Source organism: Sarcophilus harrisii, chromosome 4, assembly GCF_902635505.1.
Source record: "Sarcophilus harrisii chromosome 4, mSarHar1.11, whole genome shotgun sequence".
NCBI lineage: Eukaryota > Metazoa > Chordata > Mammalia > Dasyuromorphia > Dasyuridae > Sarcophilus > Sarcophilus harrisii.
Genome location: NC_045429.1, coordinates 171,894,494 through 171,912,382, shown reverse-complemented (window position 1 = coordinate 171,912,382; position 17,889 = coordinate 171,894,494). Strand labels below are relative to the sequence as shown.

General features: G+C 33.1%; 1 protein-coding gene across 6 annotated transcripts in view; it reads left to right on the top strand.

Moving 5' to 3' along the window:
• Positions 1-17,889, top strand: part of NCOA7 (nuclear receptor coactivator 7) — a 156,390-nt gene that overhangs the window by 108,698 nt on the left and 29,803 nt on the right. For 3 of the 6 annotated variants that reach the window (XM_003769414.4, XM_031964313.1, XM_031964314.1), the window contains 6 exons: positions 3,284-3,391; positions 4,788-4,901; positions 5,435-5,560; positions 7,196-7,380; positions 10,593-11,629; positions 12,844-13,012. In XM_003769414.4, coding sequence (XP_003769462.1) covers positions 3,284-3,391; positions 4,788-4,901; positions 5,435-5,560; positions 7,196-7,380; positions 10,593-11,629; positions 12,844-13,012 — 1,739 coding nt within the window. The remainder of the gene's footprint in view (positions 1-3,283; positions 3,392-4,787; positions 4,902-5,434; positions 5,561-7,195; positions 7,381-10,592; positions 11,630-12,843; positions 13,013-17,889) is intronic. The other 3 variants (XM_023503192.2, XM_031964316.1, XM_031964315.1) reach the window with 3 other exon arrangements.

Sequence of the window (17,889 nt, the reverse complement as noted above, 5' to 3'; positions counted from 1 at the left end):
TAAGTAAAAAGGCACAAATATAGAAAATACATGCTGTGTGTAATTTAAAAATTCAAACCATATGGTCTTTGCCTATTAAGTGATTGTAATTTTAAAAAGTCTTTCAAAATAAAGAGCAGCATTAGCCTCCTGAACTCATTGCCACTTGTGGATTTAAATTGTTCCATTTATCTAGAAGCGTCACAAGATCCCCTTTGTGACTAAGAAGGACACCTTTATAAGATGGTTTGCCATTCTTGAAGCAGAATTATTTTTGGTAGGAAGCTAAATGTGGAAGGATTTACTAGTTTCTCTTTCATGCAAACTTCAGGGTTTTGCTAAAAGAGTTGTCTACTTTACATTCAGTCAGACATCTTGACAAGAAGTCCTTTTCTCTATATATTTTGTGATTCTTCAAGAGTTCAAATATCATCACTAGTTTTATTAAGCAATGATCAAGAAAAGCGTTCAGCTTCAAGTATATTATTAAGTATTTCAGTGTGCATAAGAACCAAATAATGCTTCACTATATCTGGGTTTTTCTTTTGGTTCTAGAATATATCTCATGTGTGTTCCCACCAAAATTGCTTTTGTCAGGGTGCCCTATATATTGGTCTCTTCTCTATATCATTCTGTGTCCTTTACTCCCTATAGTCTCTGATTTTTTTTTTCAGATGAATACATTTCTTCCCATAGAAAAAATTTTACAGACTCTCAGAGTACAAATGGTCCTTAGTGTTAGCTCATACCTGAATAGGAATATCCTCCAACTGCATCTTTAACAAATTTATAAGAATTTCATGTCCTCACCCCAAGTGCAAATTGATTTGATCTAGTATCACTTAACTTTAAAGGCCTATCCATTCTTTTAAAAAATTAGAATGAGCAGACTTTCTATTAGTTAGGTAAATAGGATTTTTTAAAAAGTGGATAGGTTTTCTTTTTGTCATCCTTTTCCCAGTTTTTTAAAAATAAAATATAGCCAAATCTTTAGGTGTAAATAGTATATGGTGTGATTTTTTTTTTTCTTTTTTACTTTTTTAAACCACAGATACTTTAAAACATTTTTTTTTAGTTTGAAATTTTTCCTTCTCCTCCTCCCATGCTCCATGAAAAAGCAAAGAAAGCAAAAACCTATTACAAATATGTAGTTATGCAAAACAATTTTCAACATTAGCCATGTTCCAAAAGGAAAGGAAGAAAGGGAGAGAGAGAGAGGAAAGAAGGAAGAAAAGGAAAAGAGAAGGGAAGAAAGAGGAAGTGAAGGAGAAAAGGAAGAAGGATTAAGAAAGAAGGAGGGGAGGGGGAAGAAAAAGAAGGAAAAGAAAAATATGCTTCAGTATTCACTCTGAATCCATCAACTCTCTGCCTATAGGTGGGATATGGTGTTTCATTGTGAGTTCTTTGGAATTCTAAGTAACTGATGTATTTATCAGATTTAATAAGTCTTAATTTTCAGAAGAAGAAATTAAAACCATTTCTAGTCATATGAAAAAATGCTCTAAATCACCATTGATCAGAGAAATGCCAGTTAAGACAACTCTGAGATACCATATATACCTCTCAGATTGGCTAAGATGACAGGAAAATATAATGGCAAATGTTAGAGGCAAGATGAGAAAACTGGAACACCAATACATGATTGGTGGAGTTGTGAATTAATCCAACCATTCTGCAGAGCAATATGGAACTATGCCCAAAGAGCTATCAAATTCTGCATACCCTTTGATCCAGCTGGGTTTCTACTGGTCTTATATCCCAAAGAAATTATAAAGCAAGGAAAGGGACCCACATGTGCAATAATGTTATGGCAGCCTTTTTTGTAGTGGAAAGAAACTGGAAATTGAGTGAATGCTTATTGGTTGGAGAATGGCTGAATACATTACGGTATATAGTTATAGAAATTATGGTTTATGAATGTTATGGAAATTATGGTATATGGAATGTTATTATACTATAAAAAATGACCAGCAGGATGATTTCAGAGAGGCCTGCAGAGACTTACATGAACTGATGCTAAGTGAAGTGAGTAGAACCAAGAGGACATTGTACACAGCAACAACAAAATTATATGAGGATCAGTTCTGATGGATATGGCTTTTTTCAACAATGAGGTGATTCAGGCCAGTTCCTATAGACTTGTGATGGAGAGAGCTATTTGTATCCAGAGAGAAGACTGTGAGGACTAAATGTAGGTCACAACCACTTTTTTGTTGGTTTGCTTGCTTTTTGTTTTCTTTCTCATTTTTTTTTTCATCTAATTTTTCTTCTGCAGCATGATAATTGTGGAAATATGCATAGAAGAACTGCACATGTTTACATATATTGAGTTACTTGCTGTTTAGGGGGAGGGGTTGGAGGGAGGGAGGAAGAAAAATTTGGAACACAAGGTTTTGTAAGAGCGAATGGTGAAAGCTGTCTTTGCATATATTTTGAAAATAAAAAGCTAGTATTATTGAAATGCAAAAAAAAAAACTTACTAAGTCTTTGAAAATGTATTATTTTTGCAATATTACAGTTGCTTTCTGAATTGTTTGCCTTCTCCTCACTTCACTTTGCATCAGTTCATACAAGTCTCCCCAGGTTTTTCTAAAACTAATTCCTTCATTATTCTGATAATAAAATAGTATTCCATCACATTCATATACCACAACTTGTTAATCCATTGTCCAATTATGGCCATCCCCTCAGTTTCCAGTTCTTTGCCACCACAAATAGAACAACCATAAATTAGTCATTTCCTTTTTTCTTTTATCTCCATTGGACATTAACGCACCTAGTACTGTTGGGTCAAAAATTATGGACAAGTTTATAACCTTTGGGGCATAGTTCCCAACTGCTTTCTGGAATGTTTGGACTAATTTTTCATATGCTATAAATTAGTAACCCTAAGTAACAAAGGTTCTATGCCTTACTTTGATGGCAATCAAATTACTTTGATGACAAATATTTCTATTTTAAGTTACCATGGGGAAGCCCAGGGAGGATGGACATACTGATTATAAATTGTAACTTGGCTCTATCTGTGCTTCACCCTTTTCCTCTTCCCAAACCATGTCACAGAAAATTCAGAAAGGTATAAAAATACCTTTGGTTTTAAAAAGTCCAGAAGCACTGAATTGGATCATGTTAAATAATTTGATTTGAGGCATTGTCTTTAGAAATTAAGAGGGAGAAGAATCTTCTTGTTCTCTTGAGTATATTATTATGTAAGTATTGCTGTGGCTTACATTGATATTTCAAAAAGATAAAAGTTCTCTATCAAAAATATGTTGACTTTTTGTGTTGAAATTTTTTTTTTTAGGCTGGAAGCCAAGATACACTTAATACGATAGCATTAAAATTTAACATCACTCCAAACAAGCTTGTGGAATTGAATAAGCTTTTCACACACACTATTGTTCCAGGCCAGGTAATTATTTTTAATATTATGATGATTTTATACATTTTGGATGAATTTGCTATAACTGAGAATGGGTCCTCAAACTACAGCCGAGGGCCAGATGCAGCAGCTGAGGGCTTTTAACCCTTCCTCCCCCCCAGGGCTATGAAGTTTCTTTATTTAAAGGCCCACAAAACAAAGTTTTTGTTTTTACTATAGTCTGGCCCTCCAACAGTCTGAGGGACAGTGAACTGGCCCCCTATTTAAAAAGTTTGAGGACCCCTGACTTAGATCCACTTTCTAAATGCTTTTTACTGACCACAGAAATAAGGTGTAAGGTTCAGTCTTTCTTTCCTCAAATGTTGAGATTATAATTGCTAAGCTCCCTAGAGATGAGTGCTATATAAATAATAAATCTGTTGAGGAAACTTAACTAATTCCTTATTCTTATCTGGTGACCAGTTGTGTCAGACAGGTTAGTGCTGATATGTGAGAAAGCTTAATTATATTTCTCAAGGCAAATGATCTCTTCCTAAAAATTTCATAGAGCATTTAGTCCTGAAATGTATGGTATATTTACCAAGATTGGCATCTTCTTTGTTTTGGTTAACCCTGGCTTTGTTTTGGGTAACTAGTATCTTTAACAGTAGGCCACAGTTACTGTTCCTTTACCCCTCACAATCGATTTACAACTTTTAAAGTACTTAATAAAACTAATAAGTTATAGTTCTACTTATATTTTTAAAAGAGTTTGTTTCTATTTGAATACTTCCATTTACAACACATTTCCAGTTTTTATGCAAGTATTTGAAATGCTATTAAGATTATGTCACTTAATTTTTTTTTATATGATAGGATTTGACTTAATGTGATGACTCCCAAAAGTTTTCTCAATTGGTGGTTCAACAGAGCATTATCATTTGCGTGTGTGTGTGTGTGTATAGTGCTATCATTTTAGTTCCTTCAAATGACCTAATATCTCAATCATAGTATCATTTTGGTAATTCCTCCCTGCCCCCATACTTCTTCCAAAGTCTACATGATGAGCTCTAAAAAGCTTTATGTGACCCTCAAGCCATAATAGAAAATAGCACACTGTTATGATTTTATAATTTTGACTAACAAAAATAAGTAGATTCATGAGCTTAAAGCTGGTAGGCAATAAGAACATATTAATTTAACCAAAAAATAATTCTTGCATTTAGAAAAAATGCAGCATATGGATTTTTGTATTTCATTTTTGACCTCCTCTTAAAGTTTCAGTTTTTGGTAACTTATTTCTTGAATAATCCTCACTCCTCTAGGAAGATTGCTCTGACTAAGCCAGTGTACACTGGTCTTCTATGAACAATATAGCACTTAGTAGGTAACCACTGAACTCAACACTGAATTGCATACTTAACATATTACTAATTCCTGTTCTCAGGTCCTTTTTGTGCCAGATACTGATTTTCCTTCCAGTACTTTAAGGTTAACTTCATCAAGTCCAGGTGCTACTATTTCTCCTTCATCATCAGATGCAGAATATGATAAACTTCCTGTAGGTATATCATCTAACCAAGAATCATATGTTACATATATTATTAGGAACAGTTTTCTTGCATAGTTTATAATTCAATGTGCTAATTTTAATAAGACTACACTCACATTTCCCTAGTAAGAAGGTGAAAATTGGTTTAAGCAATAGAATATGAGATTTTAGATAAGAGAATAATGAAAACTGTGAAAAGAAAAAATGATCAATTATAGACAATTAAGGGGTTAAAAATCTGTGCTAAATTCATATTAATATAATGATGGAAGCATTTATTCAATTCTTGTGAGATGGCATTTGTATTTTTTATTTTAAAAATAAATAAATTACTTTTCACTATTCATGTTTCATTTTGAAAAGATGGTAGTACATTTGTCATCTTTTCATTTTAGATTGAAAATGAACTAGATTAAATATAGGGAAATAGGCCAGAATTTTATTTTATTAAAATTAGGGCTGTTTTGAATTTTCAAAACAAAATGAAGGGAAATTTTTCACTTTTTTTTTTTTTTTTTTTTTTAAATATTTGCTTTTTAAAGGATGCTGACTTGGCAAGAAAAGCCTTAAAACCAATTGAAAGAGTCCTGTCATCCACCTCTGAAGAAGATGAACCAGTAGTTGTAAAATTTTTAAAAATGAACTGTCGTTATTTCACAGATGGCAAGGTAAGTAGCATTTGTGGTTGTTTGGGGGAATAAGTATTAAAAGTAAAAGTTTGATAGAGATGATTAAAACTGAAGAATAATCAAAGCTCTGTCCAAAGGTTCCATAGCTCACATTATTGAAGTCCTTTAGTTATGCTCTATTGAATTTCTCACATCTCTTTTCTTGAAATGGCTCAAACTAGTTGGGAGAAGTGACTTTGAGCCACCTTAGACAAATCATTTTATCTGTTTTATTGCCTTTAAAATTCCTATTTAAAAAAAAAAAAAAAGAGAGCCAGTCTTGTTGATATCATTTAGAATCCTTAATGGACTCTAAACTATGCTTATAAATCAGCATCAACCCACTTTTTCAACAGGTAGATTGTAGACCTCACTTAATTTGGACTTTTTTATCTTCCCTTCTTTTTAGTTTAGATGTATTGAGGGAATAATGACATCTACCAATTGTCTTTCTTCAGAAGAACCAGGGAAAGAGAAGATTTTGTGCTTAGATAGTTTTAACTTTTTGTATTTTATTTTATTTTATTTTTTTACCTTTCCTCTTACCTAGTGAAGTTTTGGGTTTTTTCTCCCCATCTAATTAGTTCTAGATTTGAAGTCAAAGGATTTGGGTTCAAATGGCAAACTCTTTGTTTGGACAAGTCACTTAATCTTTATAGGACTAATTTTTCTCTAGGTATACCAAGAAAAATGTACTGATAATATATCGTAATTTTGTGATTTTTTTTCCCCATTCAGTTACGAGATTCCAAATGGGGTTTTGAATATCCATTTGAGAAGCTGGGGTCTTGAGCAGTGCCCATTTAGTTGGACAAACAAGTTACTACTTTTGCTTGGTGGTCAGATAACAAAATTAACTTGTCTTTCTGAGTTTTTAAAAAAAAAAATTGTAGCCCTCTTTTATGTTGTACTTTTCATAGTAGCTATGGTTCTGATACATTGTGTTGATCATTATAAACATTTATTTATCATTTCCTATGCTAAGTGCTGAAGATTAAAAAAAAAAAAAAAGTCAAAATACAATTCCTGTTCTCAAGAAGCTCACAGTTTAAAGAGGTAGAAAAACATGCAGACAGTACATACAAACAAGCTGTATAAAGGGTAAATTGTAAATAATTAACAGAAGAGGGCACTAGAATTCAGGAGGATTTGGAAAGGTTTTCCTGTGGAAGGTGAGAGTTTTAGCTGGCACTTGAAGAAAGCCAAGGAAACATAGACATTGTAAAGACAGCAATGTTTACTCTTGATGTTTGATGACTGGAATGAATTAATTCTGAATCATGGAATTTTAAGGTTAAAGGAGATCTTAATTCAAAGATCAGAAAATAAAAACTCAACAAAATGTTAATGTTTTGTTAATTTTTGTTAACAAGTAAAGACAAAGCTGATATTAAAAGATCTCATCATCCTGAGTTCAGTGAGTTTCTACTATATGTGCCACATCTAATATTATATTAAAAAAAAACTTAAATATGTTTCTTAAGATACCCTAATAAAGGAAATGAAAGTTTGAGGGTTGTACTATACTTGGAAAAATTATGATATTAATATATATTAATAAAAAGTCCTGTAGTGGTAGTTGGAAGTCTACATGCCAATCAATAGGTTTACATCTTTCTTTCCTTTCCTTTTAAGGGTGTAGTTGGTGGTGTCATGATAGTCACACCTAACAATATCATGTTTGATCCTCACAAGTCTGATCCTCTGGTTATTGAGAATGGATGTGAAGAATATGGGCTCATCTGCCCCATGGAAGAAGTTGTTTCCATTGCACTCTACAATGATATCTCCCATATGAAGATTAAAGATGCATTGCCATCGTAAGAGGAATTCTTTATTTTTATGAGAATGGGGATTGTAAGAAGTGCAAAGTAGGAAAAACAGAATTTGGTATTACAAAGAAGTACAGATTCCACAGCATATTGGGAGAATTTGTCAGTTTTTAATGTTTTTAAGAATAAAACTGAACCATCAGAAGAAAAAAAATTAACAAAATTAATGAGCCAGGAAGAAAAAGAAAAAAATCAATCAACATGGTTTTATTAAGTACTTACTACGTCCCAGGCAATTGTGGTAAACGCTGGGGAGTAAAAGGAAAAGATAAAAATAGTCATGCCCTCAAAAGAAGAACTTGAAAAGAATATATACATTCATTGCCTTTCTATCTTCTTTCTCTCAAATAACAGCTTACTTTATAAACAAAATTGGGTTGAGAAAGGAGAAAAGGATTCATCTAAAAGAACTTCAGTTTATTAACTAAATAAGGGTAAAAATAATGGGGGAAATGGTTCTTCTTAATATAAATCTTTCAGCAAGATTAATAAAATTTTCCTCTCAATAACCAGGAATCCTCCAAACTTTTGCTTAGTCATTTCCAGTCATGAAAAGAATCTTCTTCACTCAAGGATCCAGCACTTTATCAACTAGACCATCTAGTTGTCCTATTCTCAACTTACCTTTTCATATAAAGCCTTTCTTGCCAGATAGCTTCCTCCTTCTTCAGTACAATAGATACTGTGTAGGAATCTACTTTTTTGTCTTTTATCTATAGAACCCTGATCCTCCTTCTAGATTTGCTGTAGTTCTAGATCATTTGAGGATACATGGTCAGAAAGGAAAGGTAACTTCATACTGTACCTATGCAGTGCCTACCTGTCATCTTATTTTCATGCCTCAAAACACTAATACACTCACTGTAGAGAAGTTCCCTTTTTTGTGGAGTTAGAAAACTAGAAACAGTCTAGGGTTGTGCCTTTTGTTCTTTGTATATCCAAACATTCACCATTATTGTATCTGTGTTTCCTTTTAGGTCTAAATTGCATGTAGGGAAGGAGATATAAGAGAATCTTCCTAAAGGGAAAGTACAGAATAAAAGCTTCAGAAATTGCAACTCTCAAACATCAACTGAAAATGTAGTTTTAAAGCAAACAAAAACTAAGAAGGATCATTTAGCCCTATGTATACTGCCACAAATGCCAGGAATGACTGATCCTCAGATTTCTGAGGCTTTATGAAACTTTTCTCCTATTATACTTTAACAGTAAAAATGATTAAGAAAATTCCAGAAGGACATATATAATCTCTGCTTGGGCACAAGAATTATGGGAAGAGCCCACTGTTGTCTATATTATAGTTTATAAGAGACAGAAAAAATCTAATCAAAAGCTTTTCATGCTCTCTTTGCCTAGGCCCTGACATCAAAGCTGCAACTCAAACAGCTAGAATTGGGTTGTCAATCATCTGAATAGTTTTCTTCTTAGAAATATAGTTCAGTATGGTGATTACAATTTAATAGTGTATAGTAATAGTAGTACAGCATGAGATATGAGGGCTTCAGTCCTTGTTTTGCTGTTTAGTTCCTATATAAGCCTGAACAAGTTACTCAACCTATTAATACTTCTTTTTATCTATATTTTCTTAACTATAAGATGGTAATAATAACACCTCTATCCAACCTACTCGAAGGTCAAAAGAGATCATGTATGTGGAAATACTTTGGTAATGCCAGAGATCATTCAAATATAGTCCTTAGTCCAGATACTAGTATTTCAGGTGCTTGATGAGTTATGTAAACTTTGGAAGGCTAGCCTGGGAACCCATCCATCTTATGACATAATACGTGATAGGAAAATGCATTTGTACTTTCAGTCTGATATGAATGTTAGACTCCTAGCCTGTGTTGCAGATGTATGAACTTGATGCCTTAAAAGATCTTAGATTATTAATACTTTTTTGGCTGATGATCATTTATCATTTTGCCATTGTTGGAAAAGGCTAATATTATCTGTATTTGTCCTAATCCTTTACAAATAAAACTGTATCTTCTGAAAATAGCTTCTTTTCTTCTTCACTATGTTTTATATCTGATTGTGGAGGAAATGGAAAGTGAAGGTACAGTGGCACATTTTCTTCAGAGTCATACTAGGTGTTGTTAAATTATTTGTTTTTAATAATTAAAGTAAATTGGGGAGAAAAGAATACCAGGATAAAGAAATATAACGTTACTGTTTTTATAGAAGCAAATTCTCTTTATGTGATATAGAGAATGTATATACGTATATATATTCTCTATAGTAAAGAGTCTATTAAAACAACATTTGATAATATCCAAACAGCATGGGACTTCAGCAAAATAAACTATTGCTATGAAATTACTTTATTGCAGTAACACTTTGTATATGACTACCCCCACCAAAAAAAAAAAAAAAAATAGGTAGTTAGCAAACTTAGCTGAATTTCATAAATGCATCAGACAATCAATAAGCAGGTGCTTTTTCTGAAAGTCTTTAAAACTACAGCTGTTTTCTAATACTTCACTACAACATAGATCTAGGTAACAAGTAGCCCCAAATTATATTGTACCCAAGGAGATTTATTACAGGGAATAAAAGTCTATTTGGGGGAAATGTTATTTATGATATTGCTGCGTAATGTAACATGGTTGTATATTCTTGAAGACAATTGCTTCGTTTTTATCTCTTGGAACCTGGGGTCTAGTAGGTGCTTAATAAATGCTGTTAGTTGATTGGAAAGCATTTTAGCAATGTTCTTGTGTTAATTATATAGTAATGATTCAAATAACATTTACTAAGTAAATGAGGCATAAAGAATTGATAAAAGTTTTTAGAGTATTTATCAAGAAAAAGTATTTAGTATTTTTTTTCCCATCCCAATATTTTCCCTCCCTGCCCTATCCTTTAGGAAATCTTAAAGTACAGTTCTTGTTCTGCATTTATCAACTATGACTTTAAAAATCATTCACACATTTCCACTAAGATGCACAACCATCATTTTTCTTTCTTGACATAATTGTTTTAGTTGCCTTATGTTTAGTTTTGAAGATGTTATTATTTCTTGATTTAGATTCATCTTTCTAAAATCATTTTAACATATTTTAGTTATCCTTTTTTTTTTTTTTTTTTTGAGTTGGGTCTATTTGGTGTTTTTTTTTTTTTCTTTTAACTTTTCCTCCATTTTGGTTTTTGTTTTATTTTTTAACATTCCATGTGCATCCACCATTTCTTCCTGACAGTGACCTACCACAGGATCTTTGTCCTCTGTACAGGCCTGGAGAGTGGGAGGACCTGGCTTCCGAGAAGGATATAAATCCATTCAGTAAATTCAAATCTCACAATAAAGAAAAAAGACAGCAGAATGGAGAAACAATTACTCCCCTAATTTCCAAGTCAGTAAAACCTTTGGAAAAGTCAACAGATTATAATCTTGAGCCCTTTGATAATTCCATTCTAAGGGAAACAGAGACCTTGGGAACTTCCAAGGAAGAACCTAACAAGTTGTCTACAATAACTGCTGACATTAAGGAACCTTCCAAAGCAAAAATTACAATGGAGTCTAGAACCAAAGAAAACTCCTTTTTAGGAGATGATGATGACTTTGTTGACCTGGAAGAACTTTCCTCCCAAACTGAGGGTGGAGGTGACAAAAAGGATATTCCAAAGGATTGCCTTTGTCTTGATTCAAAAGAGTCTAGAAAGACTAGATTACGAGAGACAAGCTCCACTTTAAAAATATTGGACCAGCCAGCATTGAATCTTTCAAGAACAGAGTATGATACTGAGCTAAAAGGTGCACTGGATTTAAAAACTTGTGAGAAACAAGATTTAGGGCCCGAAGGCAACAAGCATGCCATTTCTTCTCAAAATAATGTAGAATCATTGCTGAACCTCCATGAAGATTTAGATAAAGTCAAACTTATTGAATTTTACCTTAATAAAAACAAGGAAGGGTCACAGTTACTTGAAAATTTAGAAAAAGCAGAAATTAGTGATGGCAAAAGCAATCTTCCCTTAGGCATAGATATTACTCTTAATAGCTCAGTTCCTCAGGCAAATGAACCACTTGTTGAAGGCAACAAGAAGCCAGGTAAAGGCCATGACAAAGAGCCATTTTCATCACAAATGGGTCCATCTACAGAAGAGAGGATTGTTAAAGAGTCTCTGAATGCCTCGTTGGAATCCTCTCTGGACAAGGACTGCCAAGGGGCACAGGTGGATAGTAAATCAGAAATCAGATTGTGGCTGTTAAAGAGAATTCAGGTACCCATTGAAGGTAAGAGTATATATATGTGTGTGTGTATCTGTCTGTCTGCTTAACGTTCCAAATGCTAATGTCTAATAGAGCATCTTATCAATTAGGATTAAGAGGTGAGTTTATATATTGAATCTGGACTTAAAATATATTTTCCTAGGATGGAAGGAAGTTCCTGTTGTTGGATAGGAGTGGGGAGAGACAGAGAAATGGGAGGAGAATTTGTTTTTGACCTCTCAAGGAACTTTGGCTGATTAGTTTGGATCTTAAAAGGGCGTAAAATGGTTTTCTGGAAACTTCTTTCAATTCTGCAGTGCAGAAGGACAATATATACTATTATAATGCAATATCCCATCTAGCCGTGTGGTTTTGAGATAATCACTTAGCTTTCCTTGATCTCAGTTTCTCCATCTGTAAAATGAAGAGCTAGGAGTAGATCTGCTCTCAGATCCCTTCTAACTCTGTACTTATGATCATTTTATCTTCTGAATTAGGCCATAATTTTGTCATTATTCAGAAGCAATATTTTATTCAATACTGGAAATTTATTAACACTGGAAATACAAATAAATGAAAGAATCCTTGCCCTCAAAGAGTTTACATTAGTCCATTTAGATTTTATCTTCTTAGCTTTACAATCTAATCAATTATAATCTAATCCAGGCAGTTCTTTTTTCTTTTTTTCACAACAAAATTGAGATCTTTAATCAGGGCAAATGAACTGCTACTTGGGGTACCATACAACAAGTGCTGAGGTATCCATAGGCAGTTCTTATCTTTAATTTCTAGTAGATAGGATATTGTCCATAAAAATATATGTGAATATGTATAGCATTTATACATTTTATTTCTTCATTTTCCCTTACCTTTTATTAATCTTTTAGATGAATCTTTGGAAAACAATATTGGGATAGTTTGCACACCTATCAAAAACATAAATTAATCATATTGCTGTCACAGGAGTTTGTAGAGAGAAGCAAATCCTACTGTTAGGGGGAAAAAAGAACTTCATTTTTAGTGCTACCAAAATGTCCTTCATAATAATCTAGTATGTATAATTGTTATTGGAAGTCTTTATCCTATACAAGAAGATCTTTTAAAATCACTTTGTGCAGTTTCTGTTAACTCCTTAATTAAAATATTTGTTATTTTACTCAAGCTACAAAACTGCATTGTCATTATATATCATTAGTAGAGCATTTGGATTTTTTAAAAAATTGTTTAACATGGTTCAGATATGCTTCCATCAAAAGAGGAGAAGAGCAAGACACCACCAATGTTTCTGTGTATCAAAGTGGGAAAACCTATGCGAAAATCGTTTGCGACTCACAGCACAACCATGGTACAGCAATTCGGCAAGAGAAGAAAGCAACCAGAGTACTGGTTTGCAGTTCCTCGAGAAAGGTAAGTTGATAACAATGCAAAACTGGAAATTTTCCTTGGACCTATTTTTTAAAATTAATCTGGTTTTTAAATAAGGTTTGAAAAATTATCTATTTCCATTGAATTTTATTTAAAAGGCATAATCTTAAGACTGTGTTAAACTTTTTCTTTTCAGTTCAACATGTGTTCATTTCCTATTAAACCTGATTGTTGATTAAAACATACAGCAGAAAAACTTCAGATATCATGAAATGATGATGGCAGTACAAGTGTATCAAAAATTCTCTAATATCACCAATTGTTTAAAACAAATTGGAAAAAAAAATTTATTGTATGTGCCATTTCTAACTGTATTGCTCTCAGATTAAGTTTTGTTTTGTAATTTCTGGAAAATGTAAAAATTCCAGAGTTGGATTTAGATTCAGAAAATCTGTCCAAGTTATGACTCTGCTATTTGTTCCTTGCATAACTGGGTTAGATATCTTAACCTGATCTTCAATTTGATTAGGTATCTTAACTTGATCTTCAATTTGATGGATTGGACCAAATGATTTCTAAGGTACTTTCCAGATCTCCGGCTATTATCCACGTTATTTGAGATTTCTTATGATCTTAGAAAGATCTAAGCCCCAGTCCTAGATCTGCCATACCTCTCTAGGTGGATCTTAGGCAAGTCATTTCATATCTCTTGGTTAGTTTTCCCTCTTGCTGTTGAAACTAAATGGAAAATTATTTTCAGCACTGAAATCATATATTTCTATAAATGTGAAGTAGGAGATATATGTGTCTCTAAGTAAGGAAATATGCAACCATTATAGCCTTGAAAGAATAATCTTGGGAGAAATATTTAAGCAATAATCTAACTGGTATTCTTTCTTTCCTTCCTTTCTTTCTGTCCTTCACTCCCCTTCCCTCCCTCCCTCCTTGCATCCCTCCTTCCTTCCTCTTTTCCCTTTTCCTTCCTCCCTTCCTCCATCCTTCTTTCCCTCCTTATCTCTTTCTCTCCCTTTTTTCTTTCCTTCCTCCTTCCTTACCTTGTTTCCTCTTTCCCTTTGAAGGGAATAATATTCTGATTTTCCCCACAGGTACTAAGAATTTTGTATAATGAAATTAAATGACAAAGTATGTGAAAGCTGTATACTGACAATGTTTTCAAGAAGGAAAGTTTTCTGATTAGTTAGTTTTGTTAGAGACAATCAGAGTTGAGTGACTTGCCTCTGGAGTCACACAACTAGTAAGTGAACCTGTATGTAACACAAGTCCTCCTAATTCCAGGGCCAGTGCTCTGTCCTCTGCAGCACCTAAGTACCCCAAAAATGAAAGTTTTTTTTTAAGTAGGTTAAATTATTGAAGTTGCATTTAAGTGGTAGAAAATGTGGTCATGCAAATACTTTTTCAAGTCATTAGACCCATAGATTCCCTCTCTCCCTTCTCCCAATCTTAATTTACTAAGAGAATCACAGACTTTGTAAATCTTAAGACCCCTTAGAGACCATATAGTCCAATCTATAGACAATATAGAATACATCTGCTGGAAGCAAATTCATTTATAGTTCAAACTGAAACTTGAAATTATTTTGTATCAGTTCATAAAATATTTTGTCATTTTTGTAGTAGGAAGTATTAGAAAGAAAAGAAAATGGCCTTTTGTATAGTAAGATTTTGAAAATTTAGATCTGGTAAAGGTCTAGTGTTAAGAAGAATTCTCTACAGATAAGATGCATAATCAGATTCATTTCACATAGTGTCTGAAAATAACCTTTCATATTGTAAGGTCTTGAAAGTTTACGCCAGATCAAAGGCCTAATATTAAGCAAGAATTGTTTGCAAATAAGATGCATGGCCAGATTCATTTCAGTAGTGTCTGACTACTTTAAGGAAGTATTTATTTTTTAATGTAGCACTGAAGTACATCTATGAGATAAGAGTGGATCTTGTTTTGTCCCAGTATGTTGTGAACAAATTGTTATTTTAAAAATGCATTTTAAACTAAATAGAATGAGTTTTTATTTTTAAGATGCATTTGTTATTGTTCAGTCATTTTCTATCACAATTGAGTCTTCTTGACTCCATTTGAGGTTTCCTTGGCAAAGATACTGGATGATTTGCCATTTCCTTCTCCAACTCATATTATAGATCTGAGATTGTAGCAAACAGGATTAAGTGACTTGCCTAGGGTCGTATAATAAATGTCTAAAGCTAGATTTGAACTCAGGAAGGGTAAATTATTTTGATATCTTCATCCTATGGCATATGTCAAAGATCCAAAACAGTAGATAAAACATATGAATGGCCATCCTGGCCAGATTTCTTGCTTTGACTAATAGAATTTTGTCTCCTCTATCTACACCCCTCAAAAGGCTGGAGTCCTTTTGGTGCTACCATTTAGTTGTCCATCACTCTGGCTCAACCACTATGACTGAAAAGTTATGCAGGAAAAAAAAAAAGTTGAGTTCTGGTTTTCCCATTCAGAGCTAGCATTTGGAATGAGTTTTACCATAGAAATTCGTTATAAAAAGTTATAATTGTCTTCTTTATTGTATTAGGTTTTAATTCACTTTGAAGAGTTAAAATGTATATATGCATGTTATCTTGGGATCTTTTATATCAATTTTGAACATTGTTGCCAAGATTTTTGCTGAGTTTTAAACAAACAATTTCAATGTCTAGAGTAAAATCTGTTTTACATGTTAAGGCCTGCCTACATGATGCAGTGTTACTAAAATCACTTACGGTAATAGTTGCAGAACAATTCCAGCAATATAATATGGTCTATATCAGTATGGTAATAATTGCAAAATAATTTCAGCAATATAATATGGTCTATACCAGTATGATAATAGTTGCAGAATAATTCCAGCAATATAATATGGTCTATACTAGCAGTTACTTCAGTTTCATAGTGAATGTGATGGTTGTTTTTTTTTTTTGGTCTGTGGTTTTTGTGGTCTGTAAAAAATGGGTCATTGGAAGAATTCCATTTTATAGTCACAGTAACTTATTTGTCTTTGTTTAGCAAACAACCAGACAAATTCAGTTTTATCTTTTAAACTTATTTTTAATTAACTAGAGACTGGCTTGGAATATTATGTGACACTTGGAAGCAGCCTTTCATCTTCATTTAGTGTGGGTCAGTGGAAAGAGTACTAAACTTAGAGTTGGGGACATGAGTTCAAATCCCATCTCTGACATTAGCCATCTGTACAATCTTGAGCAAGTCACTAAACCTATTCAGGCCTCGGTTTCCTGATCTGTAAAATGAGGATGATCCCCTCAAAAATAGTTCCCCAACAAAATCTTTCAGTAAAAATTTTCTTCTTGGTGTTTTGTCATGGGGATATCAGATTACCTCTGAGGTCCTTTCCATAAACCTTATGGTTTATGACAGTATTTAATTTTTGTTACTTGTTAATGATTTTACTATTTGCTAAGCAAAAGATACTAGCACTTGGCAGGCATAGGGAGGAAGGTGTACAGAGAAAGTGCTACCTCTGGGGAAAATGTTTAAATATGTATTGGAAGGAGCAGCCAATTCTGTGGCTCTAAAGCATAGAATCAGCGAGAAGGAAAGAGTCAGTCTGTCTGGTTAGAGTTCGGTGTTCCCAGTACTTAGAGTTATTAAATTGCTGTAAGTTATCAGAAGTAATTTGTGGTACATCTTACCATCAAAGCAAATTTTCCTGTACCCTTTTGAGTCCTACCTGATATACTCACAACTCTTGCTTGCTTTTCTATTCTGTATTTGATATTGTCTAGAAATGTTTGATCTTTGTGCCTGGCACACTCTTAATAAATGCTTGTTGCTTACCTGCCTTTGTGATTGTAGCTGCATTCTGAAAGAATTGAACAAAGTGGTCACCCTGTCCACTAGATTCTCTTTGTACATCTCCTTCAGGATATGACATCACCTTTCAGTTTGACCTGTATTTATTAAAGGGTTGCTCTTGAGTCAAGCCTAATATTAAGTTCTGGAATTAAAAAGACCAAATATGCTATCTCTTCCCTCAATGAATTTATTTTTACCATCTTGAACATAATTCTGAAATGTATTTTACTTAAACTTTTTTTTTAATTTACATCTTGTGAAAAATACATGAAATTTCATTCTTCCGTGCTTCTGTTTTCAAAATTTATTTTTTCTTTTGTCATGTTTTTCATGAACTGAATTGTTCCTACCTCAGTTATATTGTGGTTTAGAGCAGAGTTCTTAAACTTTTTCCACTTGTGACACTTTTGGCCCAAGAAATTTTTATGCAACCCCAGATATATAAATATATAAAATAAATATACAAATCAAACATTTTCTGATAATAAATCATAATTTTGCTATCCTCACATAACAAAGGTTTAAGAATCTGGGGTCTAGAGCTTCTTTTGGTCTTAGAAATGTCCTGTCACTATCATGAAATATTATAGTGAGGAAGGGAATAAAGAGTGAGGAAAAAACCCTCCCCCTTGTCTATATGTTCTACTTTTCCACATTTCCTTAATCTGGCTATTAATAAGGGTGGGTACTTATGGCAATGCACAAAATCTTTCAAGACATTGGCCACCTTTAAATCTAATTGAAAGCTTGGAACTAGGTTCAGGCCCATTCAACCATTTAAGCTAAATTAGACACCAAGACAAATTGATACATATTTAATCCTATCTCTATAGTTTTTAAAATTTTTTCAAGTAATAAAAATGCATTTTCTATCGCTCCCATCTCTCCTTCCCCTCCTTCCCAAATGTCAAAAAGTAGGGACAAAGGACAGAGAGGAAGAGACTTTTGTAGAAAAATGTAGTCAAGCAAAACAAATTGGCCAGATCTAAAAATATATATGTTTCAATCTAACACATCTCTCTCAGGAAGTAGGATGCATGTTTTACCATTGTTCCTCTGAAATCATGGATGA